The 23,400-nt window shown below is 37.5% G+C and overlaps 1 protein-coding gene across 2 annotated transcripts in view; it reads right to left on the bottom strand.

The window, feature by feature from the left end:
* The window catches only part of LOC107556052 (disks large homolog 4), a 163,053-nt gene that overhangs the window by 95,565 nt on the left and 44,088 nt on the right, over positions 1 to 23,400 (bottom strand). Inside the window, exon 1 of one of the 2 annotated variants that reach the window (XM_016239041.1) lies at positions 21,032 to 21,179. The exons of the other annotated variant lie outside the window; for it this stretch is intronic. Within the exon in view, the coding sequence (XP_016094527.1) occupies positions 21,032 to 21,073 (42 nt within the window). The 5' untranslated portion in view covers positions 21,074 to 21,179. Of the gene's footprint in view, positions 1 to 21,031; positions 21,180 to 23,400 lie in introns of those variants that run through there. 2 annotated transcript variants of the gene reach the window in all.

Genomic DNA, 23,400 nt, shown 5'->3' with positions numbered 1-23,400 from the left:
TCCCAATTCTGAAAACAAAATAACAAATTACAAACGCAAATGCAAGTCTAAAAAACAAAATAACAATTCAGAAAACATTATAACAAGTCAGAAAACACAAGACAAATCAGACAAACCGGAAGAGGTAGGTATAGTTTGAAACAGCGCCATTGGTTTGGGATTACTCACCGCTGACTGGACGAGACATCTGTCAATCAACGTATACAGAGAAGAACCAGCCGAAGAACAGCAGAGTCCTGGTAGAAAGTTCGGAGATGGTATTAAAGTAGCTCAGTTTAAATGTATTGAATGAATTGCCCTTACTATGCAATAAAAAATACGGAGTGTATATTTACATTTAAGTCAAAAGTGGCTGTAAAACATCAGCTCCAGTGGTACAGATGGATAACTGCGTGTCCTCGGCTTTTTGACACGATCGACCCGGGTTCGATCTCGCCTTTTGCCGAACTTTTTTTTCCTCCCTTTTCAAATCTCGTATTAGCAATGGATTCTATTTACACTATGTTAAAATAGCAGGATTTCTACTATCAAGTATACTACTTGTTGCAAATAGTGGCAATTATCTGCACTTCAGTATTGTAGTACATTATAAAACAGTATGCAATAATAACGTATTGAGTGTAAATTATAATTTAAATTTAAATTATTAAATGGATGCCACCTTATTGGTACAATAAAGCCCTCCCTACACCTACCCTAACCCTACCCCATACTTTATTTTTAACTTTTTGATTATTTCCTTAATTTCTATTGAAAATAAATGCCTTTACGATGCGATACGAGATTTGAAAAGTGAGAAAAAAAAAGTTCGGCAAAAGGCGGGATTGAATCCGGGTCGATCGCGTCAAAAAGCCGAGGACACGCACTTATCCATCTGCGCCACTGGAGCTGATGTTTTACAGCCACTTTTGACTTAAATGTAAATAGACACTCCGTATTTTTTATTCCATAGTAAGGGCAATTCATACAATACATTTAAATTGAGTTACTTTAACACCATCTCTGAACTTTCTACCAGGACTCTGCTGTTCTTCGGCTGGTTCTTCTCTGTATACGGTGATTGACAGATGTCTCGTCCAGTCAGCGGTGAGTAATCCCAAACCAATGGCGCTGTCTCAAACTATACCTACCTCTTCCGGTTTGTCTGATTTGTCTTGTGTTTTCTGACTTGTTATAATGTTTTCTGAATTGTTATTTAGTTTTTTAGACTTGCATTTGCGTTTGTAATTTGTTATTTTGTTTTCAGAATTGTGATTTGTTTTGCACTTCTCGGCCACCATACTGTCTGCATACTATTGTGGTATCAATTATTTCAGCTAGACTACACATAAAAATGAAGCAGTCTATGAAAAGCCATTTTAGACGTCGGTCAAACTATCTTTTCCTGTCTGAGTAAGCAGTTCTTGGCTAGAATAACCTGCAAAGTGGACCAGTCTCTATCTGAGACTCAAACACTACAGCCTTCCTTGTTGTCTGTGTGAAAGCATAACGCTGTGACTCATCTCCGATCGCTCGTTTCTCACAAACCCAGGCTACATCACGCCAACAGACGATTTAACAGTCTAACATTAGCCATGAGATTCAAAAGACTCAGAGAGGGACATGAAATGCCAAATACAGTGGTGAAGGGGTGGTTTTACTGAGCTATCCACACGTAATTCCTACAGGAACAGAGCGAGCGAACCGGTTGACACCGCCACCATCAAACCCCCGAGACCTGGCTTACATTACACATCTCCAGTAATGGACAGTATGAGCAGTATGCATTTCATTCCATATTCTCATCATTATGTTCTTATAGCCTACGGGAATTCACAAAACTCTTCTTAACTGCTATTTTCTTTTTTAATGTCTAACCTAAGAATAAAGTTAAATAGAGTTAAGAACCATAAAGGATACTTTGTGTTCCCAAACATATTCTTCTTTTTTTTCTTAAGATTGTTCTAAAAACAAAACTTAAATATAATTTGAATTCCTGATAAGAATGGTCTTAGAAATAATCATAAATAACCGCTTAAAGGGATAGTTCAACAAAAAATAAAAATAATTTCATCATTTATTCACCCTCACATATTGTTACAAACCTGAATGAGTTTCTTTTTTTCTGCTGAACACAAAAGAAGATATTTTGAAGAACACTGGTAACCAAACAGCTGACAGTAGCCATTGACTTCTATAGTATTTTTCCCACACTATGGAAGTCAACGGCAATCAACTGTTTGGTTACATTCAACACTCTTCAAACTATCTTCTTTTGTGCTCAACAGAAGAAAGAATCTTAGAATAGTTAGATCCCCAAAGGTAACCTGTCTCATGAATTTATTGGGTTGTTTCAAATATTAAGCATTACAACATAACACTAGCTACATATAATCCATATTACTAATATTATAAGGATGTGCATGAGTACTCTGAAGTTACACAGATGATCGAACATGTAAACAGTGATCAGGCATGCATGATGTGGCTTTTACTGAAATTAAAATTCAGTAACAACTCTACAAAAATGACTCTTAAGGGGGGGAGAATCGTAAGAAAATATCTGAGAACTTAAGAATTGCACTTGGGAACATTTTTAAATTCATATTAACTTAGAAATATCTTAACTCCTTTTTCAAGAAGACTTCCATGAATCCGGCCCCAGACATGCGTCTCAAATATGTAGACTAACATATGGTTTTTAAATGTTACTCCAAGGTACTGTACGGTATTATCATGGTAGTGTAAACAACTACAAAACAGTACCAGATACTACATATAATAACGTTTTAAAGGAGTCATGGAATGGAAAATCTAATTGTCCTTGGTGTTTACATATATACGGGTTAACTCTACAATAAAAACATATTTCATACAAGTTTTAAACTCTCCAGTTTTGTTTTCCACTCTTCTTGTCATAGTGATTTTAGCTTTAACATGCGTATGTATATTAAGGAGGTGTGCTTTTAACAACTCATGTCTGTCTATCAATCACAAATGCATGGCTGAAGTTTATTTTTAGTGGCATGTCTGAATGACTGAATGAGAATGTTTTCACTCCTTTATTAATCATTTTCAACACATTGCCAATTTTTTTCAATATCTTGTATTGAAAGCTATGCGGCAGTGCCAAGTATTTGGTTCCCAGAGGCAATCTTTGTGGTTATATTGGTTCATTTTAATCTGACGCTGGCTTGAGCATCAACACACTTGTCACACATGCGGTGGGGAAGCGCACGGATACGCTGTGATTACATTCTCCAATCACAGCAGTGGCCGTTCACGTGTGTTTCTGAAGGAGGTAACACCCCTTGGGAAAAAAACACACAAGCTGTTCTCCAGAAACATAATATAACGATCTGAAAATGCATTTCATGACATCTTTAAGACTGTTCACTTTTTTTTACGCGTACGCTAGCGATTACGGTTAATAAAGTTTTAAATATGGATATTTATCTTTACAGAAACGCATCGCTTTGCTTCAGGAGGCCTTTATTCACCCCCCGGAGCCGTGTGAGACACTTTTTATGATGGATGGACGCGCTTTATTGGACTTCTTTTGGACTATTGAAAAATAACACCCATTCACTGCCATTATAAAGCTTGGAAGAGCCAGGACATTTTTAATATAACTCTGACTGGATTCATCTGAAAGAAGGAAGTCATATACACCTAGGATGCCTTGAGGGTGAGTAAATTAAGGGTGTACTTTTTGGGTGAACTATCCCTTTAAAACTACATTCCGTGACACAAAACGGTAATATTTATGAAGTTATAGTGGATTTGGGAGTCCGCCATGACACTCGCTGTGAGAAATACTGCAAGCGGAGTGATACAAGCCGTGATGAACTCTGTTATCACTAGAATATCACACCTCAGGAAAAGGCTATTAGCCAATCAGATTCGAGGACCAGAAAGAACGCTCTCTCTCTGTATATATATATATATATACTGACTTGTGGTATCTACAGAAGGGTATGCCATTGAGAAGAACATAAAAGAACAGCTAGGTGTGTTCTAAAAGCAATTTCTCTGAGAATAAAATGAATGGGATTTTGCCTCTTGTAACTCTGTTGTTGCACTATATAACATAGCTGTGAACCGTCCTTTTGATTTCTTTGTCAGTTCAGTTTCATTGTCAACATAAACAGCTCTTTATACTAACAGGGTGTATAAATGGCCTTTCTAACTGTTGCCTGCTGTGTGGAACGCTGGCAGACGGAGAGATAGACAGGCAGTGAGAAATTCATCCAACATCATTTATTATTCATGGTGAAAACCTGATTCTGCTTTCGCATGTGTGTGTGTGTGTGTGTGTGTGTGTTTGTCCGTGTCTGTCTGTGTGTGTGTGTGTGTGTGTGTGTAAGCACTGAATGTAGAAATGAACAAAACATCTGTTTGAGAACAATGTAAATTAAAAACTGTTCTAGTGCAACTCTGTTGCAGAGATCCTCTGGCAACTTTCTGACATTATTAAAACAGACTGCTAAATCCAGCATTCATATGTAAAGTCTTACTGTATAGTCCTGCTAGTAAATATGCTTTAAAGAGATTTTGCAACACAACAGACTTATACATAATTGATGAGGGTGAATACTTTCTGAAGAAACTCTATAGGCTATATCAATATAATCTATATTTGAGACAACACTTTAGAGCACTATATGATGATCCCATGAGCATGTGTTCAGATGCTGTTTTCTACTGTATTCTGCAGCATTTGTTCTCTTTATAGTCATTTTGTTCTTTCTTTATCGCCAACAATAAGCTCAATTTCGCTGTTCTGACAGAAAAGTCACCCAACTATGAAATAGCACAAATTAAATAAAAATATATAATATATTATCTTCTACTTTAGCTTCTTCAAAGCAGCCGTTCTTTGCCTAGTTTCAGGGCCACATTAAAATGCATTAGGCTCTGCACAAATCTCACTCATTTCGTTTTTAAGTTATACTTTTTTGCAAAGAAATTCATGCTGGGTGCAGTTTTTCCCCCCCAAAACGAATCTCAAGCATAAGTCTTTATATCAAAAGGTTTCTAATGAGAAACATTTTAGTCAAGTATGTCTAAACTTTTCATTGTATGTCCTCAAATGCCACTGAAGTCATCTATGCCAATAAATAAACATCATGTAAGTCATAGAGAATGGAAATAAGTGAGAGATGTGAATTATCAGATATACAAATGTATTACACATCTCTGGCTTTATCAGTGCATTTCAGTGGCACAGCTCTCTCCACGCCATCACGTTTCCCAAGGTCATCATCTCAGCCACTATCCGTGTCTCGATCTATTCCACAGGAAGCATCTGCTCAAATCACAGTGATCTGACACAGAACAAAACTGCAGCTTCAGTCACAGAGCATCCGGACCAGTCTGATCACACGCACCCTCATCTGTTACTGCTATGACCAGTGGTGTAATGTAACGAAGTAATAATACTTCGTTACAGTACTTAAGTATTTTTTGGGAGTATCTGTACTTGAGTTTTTATATTTCAGCCAACTTTTATTTTTACTCCACTACATTTCCTAATTAAAATGTATACTTTTACTCCGATACATTTCCCGGAAGCATATTCGTTACTCACTACAAAATAGTCAGAAGAACACGGACTGCAGGAAAGCAGGTTTGACGGATCAGTGTTCTGGCGTCTGCAAGTTAGACTCATGCTCACGTGCAAACAAGTGAGCACACAACCTTTATGACTGGTTTTGTGCTCCAGGGTCACATATGTGCAGCAACGTTTTGTGAGGAGTTATCCTTTGTGTATAAATCTGAAATAATCCATGCAATTATTAGTGAATGAGACCCATTGTCTTGTTGACAGGCTTTGTTAAACTATAATCTATAATGACATGATTATAAGAAACATATAATGTTGACTAACTTGTACTGAGGGCCAGGAATGAAGCACTGAATGTAGAAATGAACAAAACATCTGTTTGAGAACAATGTAAATTAAAAACCGTTCTAGTGCAACTCTGTTGCAGAGATCCTCTGGCAACTTTCTGACATTATTAAAACTACTCACTACAAAATAGTCAGAAGAACACGGACTGCAGGAAAGCAGGTTTGACGGATCAGTGTTCTGGCGTCTGCAAGTTAGACTCATGCTCACGTGCAAACAAGTGAGCACACAACCGCAGATGATTCATTTCCCACTCAAGTCGAGTCTGGGGTGTGCGATATACAGTATATCTTCTGCAAAGTGTTGTTGTAATGATGTGCGATCTGACATTATCAAGTATATCACCGAATCACACAGAGTGCACGCACGCTGATTTATTAGTCTATTAAACTATTAAAATTCCAGGCATTCTAAATTGTAGACGGCAAAAATGCTTCAGTATGCTTTTTATATTTATATATATATATCTATATCACACAAAGAGTACCGTTTTTCTGCAGATATCAGCATGAACACATTTAATAATCATTTTATACAAGTTCAGTAAAGCAATGAGCGGCTTACATTTTAGACATAATATTGCTGGTTTTTGCTTAATTTTGCCAACGAAAATAGTTACAAACAAAGATCACAGCACTGTTTTGCGTCTCTGAGCAATGGACGGTGTTTACTTATTGAATGAATCAGCTTTTTGAACGAATCGGTTGAATAAATGAGTCAGTGATTCACTCATTAAGACAGTCAAATGCTTTGTTCCTGAATGAATCGGTCGTTTGAACGAATCGGTTGAATAAATGAGTCAGTGATTCACTCTACGAATCGGTTTAATAAATGAGTCAGTGATTCACTCATTAACACAGTCAAATGCTTTGTTCCTGAATGAATCGGTCGTTTGAATGAATCGGTTGAATAAATGAGTCAGTGATTCACTCATTAACACAGTCAAATGCTTTGTTCCTGAATGAATCGGTCGTTTGAATGAATCGGTTGAATAAATGAGTCAGTGATTCACTCATTAACACAGTCAAATGCTTTGTTCCTGAATGAATCGGTCGTTTGAATGAATCGGTTGAATCTCAATGACTCACTGATTAGCAGTCACTTGCTGTCACCTACTGGCGGTTTTAATTTCACATTTCGACTATTTTTTTCATGTTTTACATTTTTTCAAATATCAGTATTCAACGTTTTATGTTAAAAACAAAACATTAGGCCTTTTTACATTAGGCCATTAGGCCATTTATGCATCTGCAACTGCAGTTTAAATGCATCCGTGTCCCCTCTGAGATACATAAACTGTGTAAATACATCTAAATGCTATTTCAGATGCAGATTCCAGAAATGTTTTCTTATGTTGGAATGAAAGACACTAAGTACCGATTGAAGTGCTTCTTATTCATACCCAAAAATACAAAATGGAAGAAAGAGTTAAAACTGAACACAATCTTGCTACTCAGGCTGTATATGAACATTTATTTATTTGCTTCTTTTCCATTTTGCATTTACTTGTACTTTTACTTTCAATACATAAGTACGTTTAAGATTTAAAAAATACTTTTCGTACTTAAGTACAATAAATATCACATACTTTAAGACTTTTAGTCAAGTAATATTCTAAACGGTGACTTCAACTTCTACCAAAGTCATTTTCTGGTAAGATATCTGTACTTTTACTTGAGTATGGCTTTCAGGTACTTTATACACCACTGGCTATGATGATGGTCTACAGTAAGTAGTCGGTTCACACGTTGTTTATATAAGGAATGCATAAGAGAAACGTGGAACGGGTTTGGCTTATTTGGCTTGGTATACATGAACCAAGGAATAGTTCACCCAAAAAGGAAAAATTGCTTAAAACTGTCTCACCCTCAGGCCATCCGAGATGTAGAGATGTAGAAATGTAGCATTGCATCACTTGCTCACCAATGGAGTGAATGGGTGCCGTCAGAATGAGAGTCCAAACAGCTGATAAAAACATCACAATAATCCACAGCACTCCAGTCCATCAGCTAATGTCTTGTGGAATTAAAATGATGTGTTTGTAAGAATAAAATCCATCATTAAAGCGTTTGCAAGTGATGCTACATTTCTACAAATACGTTCTGATGAAGATACAAACTGGATGGCCTGATGATGCGTACATTTTGAGCAAATTTGCATTTTTGGATATCTATCCCTTTAAACCACCTTGTCAAAAAACATTAGGAACAAAATACCGGCTCACTGGAGCAGAACAGACACGAGCCAAACTCATGCAGTATACCATATGAGGCTGCAAGTGACATGATGACATATACGTAGCTACTGTTTTTTTTAGAAATATACAAGAAAAACACAGTGAGATACTATAGTCAGACGGTCAAAAATATTTAAGTCATAAATATTATTTAACATCACTGAACCAACCTATACACAGCAGTTTATACAATCAAAGAAATAGCTCTTTAAGGTTGCAGGTTACCACTTTTTACATAGTAAGGGTCCATTAGGTTGATCTCCCAGCATGATAAGCATTCATGTCAGGTTGGGGCAAGTAAGATGTGTATTTATGTTGTAATTTATGAATTACAAATTCAATCAGCCTAAACAATGCTTTGATGTTTTTAGGTACACTCTTAAAAATAAAGGTGCTTCAAAAGGTTCTTCAAGAGATGCCACAGAAGAACCATTTCTGGTTCCACAAAGAACCATTCAGTCAAAGGTTCTTTAAAGAACATCTCTTTCTTACCTTTTTATAATCTGAATCTTCAGATGTTAAAGGTTCTTTATGGAACCATTTAGACACAAAGGTTCTTCTATGGGGAAATAGCTCTTTAAGGTTGCAGGTTACCACTTTTTACATAGTAAGGGTCCATTAGGCTGATCTCCCAGCATGATAAGCATTCATGTCAGGTTGGGGCAAGTAAGATGTGTATTTATGTTGTAATTTATGAATTACAAATTCAATCAGCCTAAACAATGCTTTGATGTTTTTAGGTACACTCTTAAAAATAAAGGTGCTTCAAAAGGTTCTTCAAGAGATGCCACAGAAGAACCATTTCTGGTTCCACAAAGAACCATTCAGTCAAAGGTTCTTTAAAGAACATCTCTTTCTTACCTTTTTATAATCTAAATCTTCAGATGTTAAAGGTTCTTTATGGAACCATTTAGACACAAAGGTTCTTCTATGGCATCGTGAAGCACCTTTATTTTTAAGAGTGTACCTTTTCTAAATTTGCTCATCCTGTGTTTCATAACAGTTTTAATGTTTACATTTTGCTATAAAAAATTCATTTTCATGCAGATGTATTGTGTATGTATTGCTTTTTTTCTTTTGACGGTATTCATTCATCTTACCCCATATAGTGTGACAACATGCCCCGCTATTGGGGCATCATGTGTTAAAAGAATATTTATTTTTTCCTGGACAATAAGGGAGGAAATGTGCATTAGCTTTTTGCATTACTTTTCCCTGCACGTTAACATCGCCTTGTATGGTTTGTTCTGCTTTCCCCTCGGTCATGTATGGTGTATTGTAGAGAGCCATATTGCCATTCATCGACTGAAACGGAAGATCCCTGATCGACCTTCTGGTGTTTCTGGCACGTGTGCATCTGCAAAGAGACAGGTGGCTTTCCATGGCATCCTACCATACAACAAGCCTCTTTACTGTACTGTAGCAGTGCATGTGTAATGTCGTTCAGCGGAACCGGTGATGTACAGTATGTACAGTAATGACATACATAATGCCAAGCGCGCAATCACAAACACACCACAATCGATTTTTCATTCATAATTCCTTTAACCAATCGCGATTTTCTGAATCCTGGCGTACACATGGAACAATTCTGTCACCATGCAACGGCATGTTATCGCCTTTCCAGCATCCTATCCACAAGAAAACCAGCCGACAGCTTACCTTACAGCCGAACATGAGCGACAGCGTACGGTTGCTACATATAAGTTTGCACTGGCACATCACCGGAGAAAAGCACTTGAGGTTCCTCAGAGGAGGAGACATCACGTCGACACCCATAGACACAGAACACACCGATCACCGGCCGCCCGCGCTCTGCTCAGCGCGTGGCCAAAGAGCAACCGTGATGAGTCCCGCGAGCGTCAAGCGCGCTGTATTCAAACAGCCAAACCAGTCCAGGACTCTTTCATCCTCGGTGCTGCTGATGCGGAGACGGGGGCGAAACGGTGACGGGAGGAGTTGTGTGTGTAATGCGCACTAATGAGTGAACAACGCCGACCAGTGGAGCTCTGATTCACGATCAAAGACGCTTTGTTAGCATGATCAATACGGGTTTCATCGGCGAGGCATGATATCAAACAAGCACCACTGTCAAAAAATCATAAAGCAATGCCAATGGAATTCCAAATTCCAAAATATTCACAAAGAAAAGCTTCTTTCACTGTTGGAAGTCCACACCTTTATTAAACTCTTGTGATTTATATGACGGCGGGTGTTTTGGTGGAAACCCTTACTGTAAATAATGATCACTAAATAGGGACATTCCATGGATTTTTTTTTTTGCATGCATTTTATAAATCTAATTACCAAAACAAATACTTTCTGCAGTTTACGATTTAAAACTTTATTAACTTTATTCATTTTATTTGTATGCTGTTTTGCGAATGAAGACGTCCTCAAAATTAAGTTTAGTGCGGCTTTGAAAAGGTTTAGCTCACTTATGGGTACAAATTTGTCCCAAAAATATGGTAAGTAGACACATACACGCACGCACGCACGCTCACTCGCACGCACGCACGCACGCACACACACACACACATACACACTCACACACACACACACACACACTCACTCACTCTCACACACACACACACACACACACACACTCTCTCTCACTCACACACACACACACACACACACTCACTCACTCTCACACACACACACACACACACACACACTCTCTCTCACTCACACACACACACACACACACACTCACTCACTCTCACACACACACACACACACACACACACTCTCTCTCACTCACACACACACACACACACACACTCACTCACTCTCACACACACACACACACACACACACACTCTCTCTCACTCACACACACACACACACACACACTCACTCACTCTCACACACACACACACACACACACACACTCTCTCTCACTCACACACACACACACACACACACTCACTCACTCTCACACACACACACACACACACACACACTCTCTCTCACTCACACACACACACACACACACACTCACTCACTCTCACACACACACACACACACACACACACTCTCTCTCACTCACACACACACACACACACACACTCACTCACTCTCACACACACACACACACACACACACACTCTCTCTCACTCACACACACACACACACACACACTCACTCACTCTCACACACACACACACACACACACACACTCTCTCTCACTCACACACACACACACACACACACTCACTCACTCTCACACACACACACACACACACACACACTCTCTCTCACTCACACACACACACACACACACACTCACTCACTCTCACACACACACACACACACACACACACTCTCTCTCACTCACACACACACACACACACACACTCACTCACTCTCACACACACACACACACACACACACACTCTCTCTCACTCACACACACACACACACACACACTCACTCACTCTCACACACACACACACACACACACACACTCTCTCTCACTCACACACACACACACACACACACTCACTCACTCTCACACACACACACACACACACACACACTCTCTCTCACTCACACACACACACACACACACACTCACTCACTCTCACACACACACACACACACACACACACTCTCTCTCACTCACACACACACACACACACACACTCACTCACTCTCACACACACACACACACACACACACACTCTCTCTCACTCACACACACACACACACACACACTCACTCACTCTCACACACACACACACACACACACACACTCTCTCTCACTCACACACACACACACACACACACTCACTCACTCTCACACACACACACACACACACACACACTCTCTCTCACTCACACACACACACACACACACACTCACTCACTCTCACACACACACACACACACACACACACTCTCTCTCACTCACACACACACACACACACACACTCACTCACTCTCACACACACACACACACACACACACACTCTCTCTCACTCACACACACACACACACACACACTCACTCACTCTCACACACACACACACACACACACACACTCTCTCTCACTCACACACACACACACACACACACTCACTCACTCTCACACACACACACACACACACACACACTCACTCACTCATTCACACACACACACACACACACACACATGTTGGGTTTCAATATTGTACGGGTTCATTCCATAGGCGTAATGGTTTTTATACTGTACAAACTGTATTTTCTATCCCCTTACCCTAAAACTTTCTGCATTTTCAGATTTTCAAAAAACATTCTGTATGATTTTTAAGCTTGTTTTCTCATGGGGACCAAATAAATTTCCCCATTATGTAGGGTTAGGGTGTACCTGAACCACCCACCCACACACACACACACACACACACACACATGTTGTGTTTCCATGTTTTATGGGGACATTCTGTAGGCATAATGGTTTTTATACTGTACAAACTGTATGTGCTATTGTCCTACACCAACCCTACCCCTAAACCTACCCCTCACAGGAAGCTTTGTGCATTTTTACTTTCTCAAAAAAAACTCATTCTGTATGATTTATAAGCTTGTTTCCTCATGAGGACCTCAAAAATGTCCCCACAAGGTCAAAATTTACTAGTATTACTATCCTTGTGGGGACATTTGGTCCTCATAACGTGATAAATACCAGGTACACACACACACACACGCACGCACGCACGCACACACACACACACACACACACACACACAGAGAAACACTTCAGCAATCCTAATATGGTTGATGAACACATTTTGCCGATTTAGAGGTCTGGAGTGCGCAGCAATGTGGCGCATGAGTGTACAGCGCCCTCTGCTGGCGACAGCACGCTGTGAACTGTCCATGGTGCTGAAATACTGCTGAAACGCGCACACCATCACTGCATCCTTCACAGCGCTTGCTCTCAGTAAGACAGGGTGTTGTTTTATTTATTTATTTAGCTGCTTATTTATTTTAACAACAAGCTCATTTACTTAATGATTACTTGAGACCAGCTGTAAGCGGTTTGTCGCTCGCTCGGCGGCGCTAGAGATCCAGGTGAAGGCAGTATTGTGCATTCATCTCAGGAGCGACTGCGGCGCAGGACGTGCTGCTCATCGCACTACAACAGACAGCTTCAATGGCTGCGGTGGCGTGAGGACAGTCAACTGGTCCTGTAGCCCTCCAGCATACAAACACACAAAACAGGCTCACAATCCATCGTTACTGACCTAAATACAACAAGCAGCTTAGTATTGTTCACAGATCCAGACGAACAGTATTTGGACACTTACGCCACTGTCTAACTGTCTGAATAAAGTACTGAAGCAAGTGAAACCGACTGAGCCTGGTTTCTCCCAAGGTTTGTTCTCCATCTCTGTCATCGATGGAGTCTTGGTTCCTTTGGCTTGCTTAGTTGGGGACGCTTGACTGATTGCACAGACACTATTGGAAGAGAGCTGAACTGAAACCACTGAATCATCAACGAACTGACTTTATCTGGAAATGTCTCTTTGATATTGTCTTCTTGCATTATTGTTAAACTATTTTCCTGTTTGACACTGTAAAGCTGCTTTGACACAATCTGTGTTGTATAAAGCGCTATAAATAAAGGTGACTTGATTTGACTTGACATTTGCAAATCCCAGTGTGTTTTTAGTAGATGTATGTCAGTGAGTCAGTTCACACAGTTGTGCGGTTAATCTTCACAAAGTCTGTGAACATGTTTTGGTAACCACCACAAAGTAGCCAAATACTTTCTGCCTGCAACAAACAGCGTTATTATGCAAAGCCTAACAAAATGCTTTTCTTTGTGAAATATGTTTGCTTGAAAAGTGTGCTTGTGCTACCTTTTTTTAAAATGAATGCCACTTTGATATTTTGTTAAGTACTGCCATGACATTCATGCATTTTTAAACATGGCTTAAATGTGCAAAACATTTTGGGACCACTGCATATAGTTTTAAGGCAAGACACTGCAGGTGAACAGGGTAAAAATAATAAAACTAATAGATATCACCACATGTTTCCCAGTTGATTAATTGCATTATTATTTTTATTAATATTAAAGTTATCTGAAATGTTGATTGAATATGCAAATGTTTTCATTTCTAGAACATAAATCTAAACATTGGATAAAGCCAGGTTCAGAGCTCTTGTTTCATGTTGTTGACATATTAGAGGTTTTTACAGAAAGGGTTTTGGATATAATTTTTCATCACTTCATAAATAATAACATACTGTCAACGGCCAGAAAAAAAAATTCACCATGTTTTTGGGAATAAAACGTTATATCTACAGATGTAAACAGATAAAGTGCAATAAAATAATCACGTAAATTTGTATTTTGGATGTTTTCTTTCCGCTAGTCTTAAAGAAAACTAATGTCAGAATCTCAAAATTGATCAATGCATGAAAAAACAATGGTTTACCTGGAGTGCCTTACATTTTTTTGAGTGATATTGATTTGTGTATTATTAGAAAGCATTGGCAGAGTAAAGTCTTGGTAGTCGTGGGCAGAGGTTGAAGTTTGTCTGTGTGTTGTGTTGGTTGGCTAATTGTGTGTATCTTTCCAATGGAACATATGCTAGGAAACGAAGTGTGCTATAATGTGAAGACTGAAAAAAACACTCGATTTGTCAATATGTGACCCTGTGTCTTAAGTCGCTGGGGGATATTTGTAGCAATAGCCAACAATACATTGTATGGGTCAAAATTATAGATTTTGCTTTTATGCCAAAAATCATTAGGATATTAAGTAAAGATCATGTTCCATGAAGATATTTTGTACATTTCCTACTGTAAATATATCAAAACTTAATGTTTGATTAGTAATATGCATTGCTAAGAACTTCATTTGGACAACTTTAAAGATGATTTTCTCAATATTTAGATTTTTTTTTGCACCCTCAGATTCCAGATTTTCATCCTTTTTTTTTTTATCCTAACAAACCATACATCAATGGAAAGCTTATTTATTTAGCTTTCAGATGATATATAAATCTCAATGCTGAAAAATGTATACTCAAGACTGGTTTTGTGGTCCAGGGTCACATATGTAAAGCTTTTGATTTAAGAAGGCAGCATTGACTTATTAATAATAGATACATTTTATATAATAACCTACATTTTTAATTTTATTAATATATTATTTTTCAGTAAGCTATGGTAAAGTAGGCAGTATAGGACCCATATCTCGGTTACAATATGGTGTAGGATAGATAAAAGTTGCTGTTTTAGTCTCTAGTCGCCGCCTTGCCCTCTGATTTTTCTGTATCAAAGTAAAACATTTGCATCTTTTAACCCTGTGTGGTTTATTTCAGTATGTGGAGCTGTTTCACATCTCCTATATGTTACACATCTATGGTCTTGCCCCCTTTCCCAGAATGCTTTGCAGAAGGAGCGAGTACTCTGCAGTACTCTGGCAGTTCATATATTTCTCATCCGACTTAAAGAGCAAGAAAGGGGGACTCCTGCCCTAGCCTGGAAAGCGTTGCCATGGCAACATCTGCAGGGGCGGGGCTTCTCTCGTGGTTAGTGAGTCTATGGCAGCCTGTACGTATATGTACGTGTGTATTTATGTGTCTGTCATTATAAGAAGAGGAGATCTCACATATACACCCACAAATCAAAAACAATGTGTGCATTGTTCAGTCAGACAGCTAAATCTACAGAAAAGCTATTAATCAAAGTCTCCAGATTTAAATGAATGAGTGCAACATCTTAGTCTAAAGAGCAGGAGAAGAAATTCATATGAAATCACACTGCTATAATATTCATCAAGGGCACATTACTGGAAAAAAGGCGTATGAAACCATGCAACAAATGTATGATAGATCTTATGCAGGCTGTTGCTGCAGGAATACACAACACAGCATGAAAGACCAACAGAGCAGCAGGATGTTTTATGCAAAAACTCAATCAAATCAAAGGCACATTGGCTTTATACATAAAAATACTCATCCTACTACACCGCCTTAAGACTTAAGAAAAGCATTCGTCGGTACATTTAGTATATATAGTCATTTATTCAAATACACTACTGTTCAAAAGTTCAGGGTCGGTAAGATTTTTTTATGTTTTGGGAGTCGCTTCTGCTCAAGGCTGCATTTATATGTTCAAAAATACAGTACAATCAGAAATATTGTGATATATTATAACATTTTAAAATAACTGTTTTCTATTTGAATAATCTTTCTGTGATCAGAGTTGTATTTTCAGCATCATTCCTCCAGTCTTCAGTGTCACATGCTCTTCAGAAATCATTCTAATATTTGCTGCTCAAGAAACATTTCTGATTATTATCAATGTTGAAAACTGTTGTGCTGCTCAATATTTTTGTGGGATACAGTTTTTCAGGATTCTGTGATGAATAGAAAGTTCAAAAGAACGGCATTTACTTAAAATAGAATTCTTTTGTAGCATTATTAAATGTCTTTACTGTCACTTTTGATCAACTGAATGCGTGCTTGCTGAATAAAAGAATTCCCCGAACTTTTGAACAATAGTGTTAATAGTTTTCCAACTTTGATGTTCTTAGATGAAGTCTCTTTACTGATTGAAAGTATAAGCACTCTTAACTTTTGACACAAACTGGTTATTTCTAGAGTGATGTTAAATAATGTCAATTTAGGTTACCGTTTTTCAGTGGATCTCTAAAATTACTTGTGTATTGATATCCTTCATATATGATTTTTTGTTGTTGTTTGAAAGCAACAAATATTGCTAATATTTCATTGTCTATTTTTCACTCCTTTATCTTATTTCTTCTTCTGCTATGTTTTTTATTGCACGCACACCAGGAAGCCTATAAAATGAGTTTAACATGGTAATCTACAAGTAACTACAAGTTTTTATTAAAATCAAAAATATAATAAACTAAACAAACTTTATCACTGAATCACAATCAGAGAAAGTCCTTTTTAAGGATCATATGGCTTATAACTGCACATTTTACTCATAACAGCGTGCTTTAATGAAACGATAGCTTTAACACGTGCCTTGTGTTCTGATAAACGCAGACAGAATGAACCGCAAAACGATAAAGCACAGCATTCAATGCAGTCGAACAGAAACACGCACTGAAAGCTCAACTGTGGAACGATATACACTGTCTGAAGTGCTATCTGGAGGATCAGCGTGAACACAACACTGCATTCAGTTTCATTTATTTATGCTTCATCAGTGTTTGCTGATCACTGCATATCAACAACAGACTGCCTCCATGAAAATTAATATTGACTGTGTGAAGAGAAGAATGAGTTGCTGTGGTTTTCCATTTTGGGCCTGATGAAAGCGAACCATACAGAACTCCAAAAATGCACTTAAACTAAAGTATGAATTTTTTTTTAAACATTTTTACTAATCACTCTCTATGGCTGTATGGCTAATATTTCGCAGCAGTGTGCTTAGAACAGATTTTTTTTAAGTGCACTTGCAGGGAAAAACAGAACATTTAACTGAACATTTTGGTGGGGAATGACTCGGCAGAAATAATACAGGACTCCAAAAATGCACTTAAACTAAAGTATGAATTTTTTTATTTTTACATTTTTACTAATCACTCTCTATGGCTGTATGGCTAATATTTCGCAGCAGTGTGCTTAGAACAGATTTTTTTTAAGTGCACTTGCAGGGAAAAACAGAACATTTAACTGAACATTTTGGTGGGGAATGACTCGGCAGAAATGATTTTATGATACAGCACACTCAAATACAGCCATAAATGCATATGCACAGAGCAGTTTTAATGCCAAGCTCCAAATCAATATTCAGGAGCAGCTTTTTTCATATTGTTCACTAGAAAAACCTAAGTGGTGTTTACTAATGCTGCTCAAACCAGCATCCAAAACAGCCAGAAATCATCAGGATATTAAATAAAGATCATGTTCCATGAAGATATTTTGTAAATGTCCTACCCTAAATATATCAAAACGTAATGTTTGATTAGTAATATGCATCGCTAAGAACTTAATTTGAACAACTTTAAAGATGATTTTCTCTATATTTAGATTTTTTTGTACCCTCAGATTCCAGATTTTCTAATAGTTGTATCTCAGCCAAATATTGTCCTATCCTAACAAACCATACATCAATGGAAAGCGTATTTATTCAGATTTCGGAGGATGTATAAATCTCAATTTGAAAAAAATGGACCCTTATGACTGGTTTTGTGCTCCAGGGTCACATATGGTGACTAGGAAATGCTCATTTAATCGACAAAAAGCATGCATGAGAATCATTACATTAAACTTTTTTCAATAACTCATACAGCCTTAGCTCATTCATGCACGATTTCTACGGTGAAGGATTTCGGATGATGTATAAATCTCAATTTGAAAAAAATGGACCCTTATGACTGGTTTTGTGCTCCAGGGTCACATATGGTGACTAGGAAATGCTCATTTAATCGACAAAAAGCATGCATGAGAATCATTACATTAAACTTTTTTCAATAACTCATACAGCCTTAGCTCATTCATGCACGATTTCTACGGTGAAGATGAGACTGGAATTACTGTTTTGCTCTTGTACTTGTGCTATAGTGCTGCAGTTACCAGATTCTCTTCTCACCGGTCTAGTTCAGGCTAATATTGACTTGCTCAAACACACCGCTGTCATAGAGGACATAACACCAATATGATGGTTCTGGACTCTGTCTACTCCACTTTTGATAGTTGCTACTGTACCTGCCATACTTCCTCCTCTCAGCCCCATCCTGTAAATCAATGCATAACCTGTTGAGCTTTTTTAAAATTACTTTTATTATATAATTAATACAATACCAATCAATACTAAACACAACTGTTTTCAACATTGATAATAATCAGAAATGTTTCTCGAGCAGCGAATCAGCATATTATACTGATTTCTGAAGATCACGTGACACTGAAGACTGGAGTAATGATGCTGAAAATACAGCTGCGCATCACAGAAATAAATTACAGTTTATAATACATTAATATAGAAAACAGCTATTTTAAATTGTAATAATATTTCACAATCTTACTGTTTTTACTGTACTATTTATCAGACGAATGCAGCCTTGGTGAGCAGAAGAGACTTCTTTAAAAAAACATTAAAACATTGCACAGACCCCAAACTGTGCAACAGTAGTGAATGCTGTTATTATTAATATTTTAACGTTAGGATTATTTTAAATGAATGTTGAGTGACTGAAAATTGAAAAAAAGTAGAAAATCATTCCTTTAATAAAAGGGACATTACATTTGTGACTAAATAAATAAATAAATGCATTTTTTGTCCACTAAACGAGTGTACTTCCAGAATGCATTGCGATAACTAAAATGGCAGACGATCCGAGATAAATGTTGATTACAAATGCACTTATATGTGATACTGAGAGTTGTATTGCTAAAAAAAGTGTATTACAGTATTGAATTGTTAGCTTAGCAATATGCCAACCATTTGAATCAATTGTGAATTGTGTCTCTTGTGCACTTCTCATGTGAGGCACTATTGTTAGTGTTATGCTCCGAATCAGTCACTTATGTGACCAGCTTGGTCAACCTTCAGCATACTAGTTTAAAAAAAGGCTCTTCCGGACTAACTGCATAAACCAGCCTGAACAAGCGTGGACATTCACAACACATGAGATACTTCACCGCAAGCTGGAGGCTGAATGTAGAATTTAAGGCCAGGCGTCTGATCTTTAACCTTTAGTCCCTTGCCTGTTCCATCCTTCCCGTATTGTCTATGCACATTCTCTCTCTCTTTCTCTCTCCCTCTCTCTCTCTCTCTGCTTTTACAGCATTGTACGGTAATAAGGAAGCCATTGAATATTATATGCCCACATTAGCGATGCTATTTTGTCAGAAAAAAATGACTGGGGGGTAGAGAGCTTTTCAGCTTGATGGATATCAAGTCAACATGCCGAAGTGACGTTTTTGCCCCACAGCCCCTCTGAGCTGCCTTACACACAGATTTCTGTCTAGTCAGCAAACTGTGTTGACATAAGAACGCTTCCAAAACAGAATATTTATATTTACAGACGTATGGTCTCACGGTGAGAAATTACCACACATTCACACAAAAGCAGATATAAAACACACAACCTGCTTGCTTCTGGTCATACATGAGAGGGACAAAAAGACGACGCAAACTTTTAGGCTGTCTAGAACACACACACACACACACAGGTTTGTTTTTGTGAAAAGTGGGGACTCTCCATAGGCGTAATGGTTTTTATACTGTACAGACCGTATATTCTATTGCCCTACACCAACCCTACCCCTAAACCTACCCCTCACAGGAGACTTTGTGCTATTTCAGATTTTCAATACACTCCATTCTGTGTGATTTATAAGCGTTTAGAAAAGTGGGGACATGGGGTAATGTCCTGAAAAGTCACCTTCTCCTTGTAATACCTGTCATACCTTTGTCATTATACACATTTATGTCCTCATTTGTCACAAAATCACGCACACGCATGCACGCACGCACACACACACACACACAGAGAGAAACAGAAATTATCAAAAAATGCTGTTCAATAATCATTGGTCAAAATGTCTGTGAACCAAATGATTCAGGGAGCACCACACATTGCATGAACACACAAACTGATAATATATGCAATACTGTCATTTTATGGCTGCTCGTCCTGGCTTTCATTTTTATAGCTTTGTGTTTTTCATTTTTCTGTCTCTTTTCCACACATGCATCCACACACGTGCATGTAGCCGTGCTCCTTCTGTGTCAACAGGCACACACACACACACACATGCTTCACATCATAAATCAAGTCCCAGTTAGTCAGACAGACACGCGCACACACACATACACACACACACTGTAGATTCATGCAGTGAAGATATAAACAACATGTAACAGCAGCTCTGCACCATAAAGACACAGAGCAAGACGTCTGAGAGGAAAAATGTACGTACCACACATGAGCAGAGCAGAGGAAGCTTAGCACGAGCCCTCATCAGCCACAAACAACCGACCAAAATGCCCGCAATGAGGGGAAAATGAGGGATGGAAAGTAAGGGAAAGATACAGTGGCTGTACAAGTGGGTGAGAGAGAGAGAGAGAGAGAGAGATGGTGTAGGAACGCAAAGAAACCTGGCACACTGAGTCACTGAACAGGTTTGTGACAGAGAGAAAAGGAGAGAGGGTGGGAGAGATGAGAGGAGGGATATGAGAGATGATCTCACCTACGCTTTCTGGAAGATTTCCCCATCATGCATGCATTTTACACACTCTTAAAAATATACATTCTTCAATAGATCTTCGTAGCAATTTAGGTTCAGCAAAGAACCCTGTAGAAGGTTCCTGAGTTGAATATACGGCTCTTTGGAGATTTAAAAAGTTTAAAATGATTAAAATGCTACATTGTAAGTTCAATATATTCAAAGATGCATATTGATTTATGGGTTCTTTAAAGACCCCATGAAATTAAATTATTGGATTTTTGTGACGTTTAGTCTGTTAGCGTGAGGGCATCAATGACCCTGTCATTTATTTGAAGTGCATTTTTATCTGTCTAACCGATAATCATGATTTCTGGTTTAAACCTGTTTTGCTCAGTTTGTCTAAAAGCTATTAACACTCCCCATATAGAACCAATTAAAAGAAACAATTTTATTTAAATAGCATTGTGGGTATTATTATTATTATTATTATTGTTGTTAGTACATAAATTGAGCAAATATGATGCATAATTACAAAATACATCACAATACATTAAGGCATTTTGAAGTGTTCTTTATATTAAGTAAACTGCATTTTATATTGACTAGCAAAATGTTTTTAATTTTATCTTAAGTGAAAATTCTGTTGTTAGTACATAAATTGAGCAAATATGATGCATAATTACAAAATACATCACAATACATTAAGGCATTTTGAAGTGTTCTTTATATTAAGTAAACTGCATTTTACATTGACTAGCAAAATGTTTTTAATTTTATCTTAAGTGAAAATTCTACTCTCATATTATAACTAATTTAGCTTTTGTTTATGATGAAATTAAGTTGTAAAATGCTATAAAAAATAGTGAGTTACATTAATTTTGGTTTTTGGCTAAATAAACTATCTTTAAATCTTTTTACTTTGTATTAATGTTTTTGCCTTTAGAAAAAAAAACTATATTAATAAAATTAAATATGAAATCAAAATTTTGCCTGCAACAAATTACAGTAATTTATTTATGTTTGTCCAAAGTATCTTTTTTTTCCCCATTTATTTTTCAATATATCTTCTAGTACTCCTATAGGTTGACAGAATTAACCTTCAGTAAGATATTTAAATTGGACTCATTTGAAACTCCTCAGAAAAATGTTTTGCCTTTAGAAAAAAAAAAACTATATTAATAAAATTAAATATTACATCAACATTTTGCCTGCAACAAATTACAGTAATTTATTTATGTTTGTCCAAAGTATCTTTTTTTCCCCCATTTATTTTTCAATATATCTTCTAGTACTCCTATAGGTTGACAGAATTAACCTTCAGTAAGATATTTAAATTGGACTCATCTGAAACTCCTCAGAAAAATGACCAACAACAACAACAACAACAAAAAACTGCTTGTTGCCCTATATATAAATATAACATAATTCCTTTTATACGCCCTGCCTCATACAACTGTCAGGAAATCCATCAACACAGGAAAGCAATTTGTTTGGGTATTTAAAGGGAAAAGTATGTCATTTCTGTGCCACTTGAACGAATATAAAAGTGCAAAAAGACCGACTGTTTCACACAGTCTGCCATTGACTGAATTGCTATATAAAGATACTCTTGTTGTCATTTTTAGTAATAATTCAGTCTTACAAAAGGTCAAGGGAAAGTGTATATTTGTAAGACAGAAAGACTTATATGAGAATGTTTTGCTTAATCAAATGAGCATGAATACATGGAATAAGCAATCAATTTCAGCATTTTTCAATTGATGTACTTTCTGAGCTATGACCTTCCTGGTCAATTGATGGAAACAAAATGTATGTTTTTCTGCACGTGTATGTGTATATTTGTGTGGGTCTAATGATGTTAAATGGCTTGTCAGTGGGGGCGATAATTAATGACCACCTCTGTAAACAAAGTCAAGCACATAAACAGTATTAAACAGTCACAGAAGGAACAGTAAATAATTCAGAACCAACTAACAATAAACAAACACTTTGCCAAGTCTATAGCCCTGCGGCCTATGATTCTGCCTCAAGCCAAACTGAAGAGAAAACAGACCCCATACAGCACTCCTCAGCACTGAACATTACTGAACAAAGGACAGCATTAGAAAAGAAGAAGAAAA

Source organism: Sinocyclocheilus grahami, unplaced genomic scaffold (genome assembly GCF_001515645.1).
Source record: "Sinocyclocheilus grahami isolate Dianchi unplaced genomic scaffold, SAMN03320097.WGS_v1.1 scaffold553.1, whole genome shotgun sequence".
Lineage (NCBI taxonomy): Eukaryota > Metazoa > Chordata > Actinopteri > Cypriniformes > Cyprinidae > Sinocyclocheilus > Sinocyclocheilus grahami.
The sequence above is the reverse complement of the archived record's forward strand: the minus strand, read 5'-3'. Positions and strand labels throughout refer to the sequence as shown.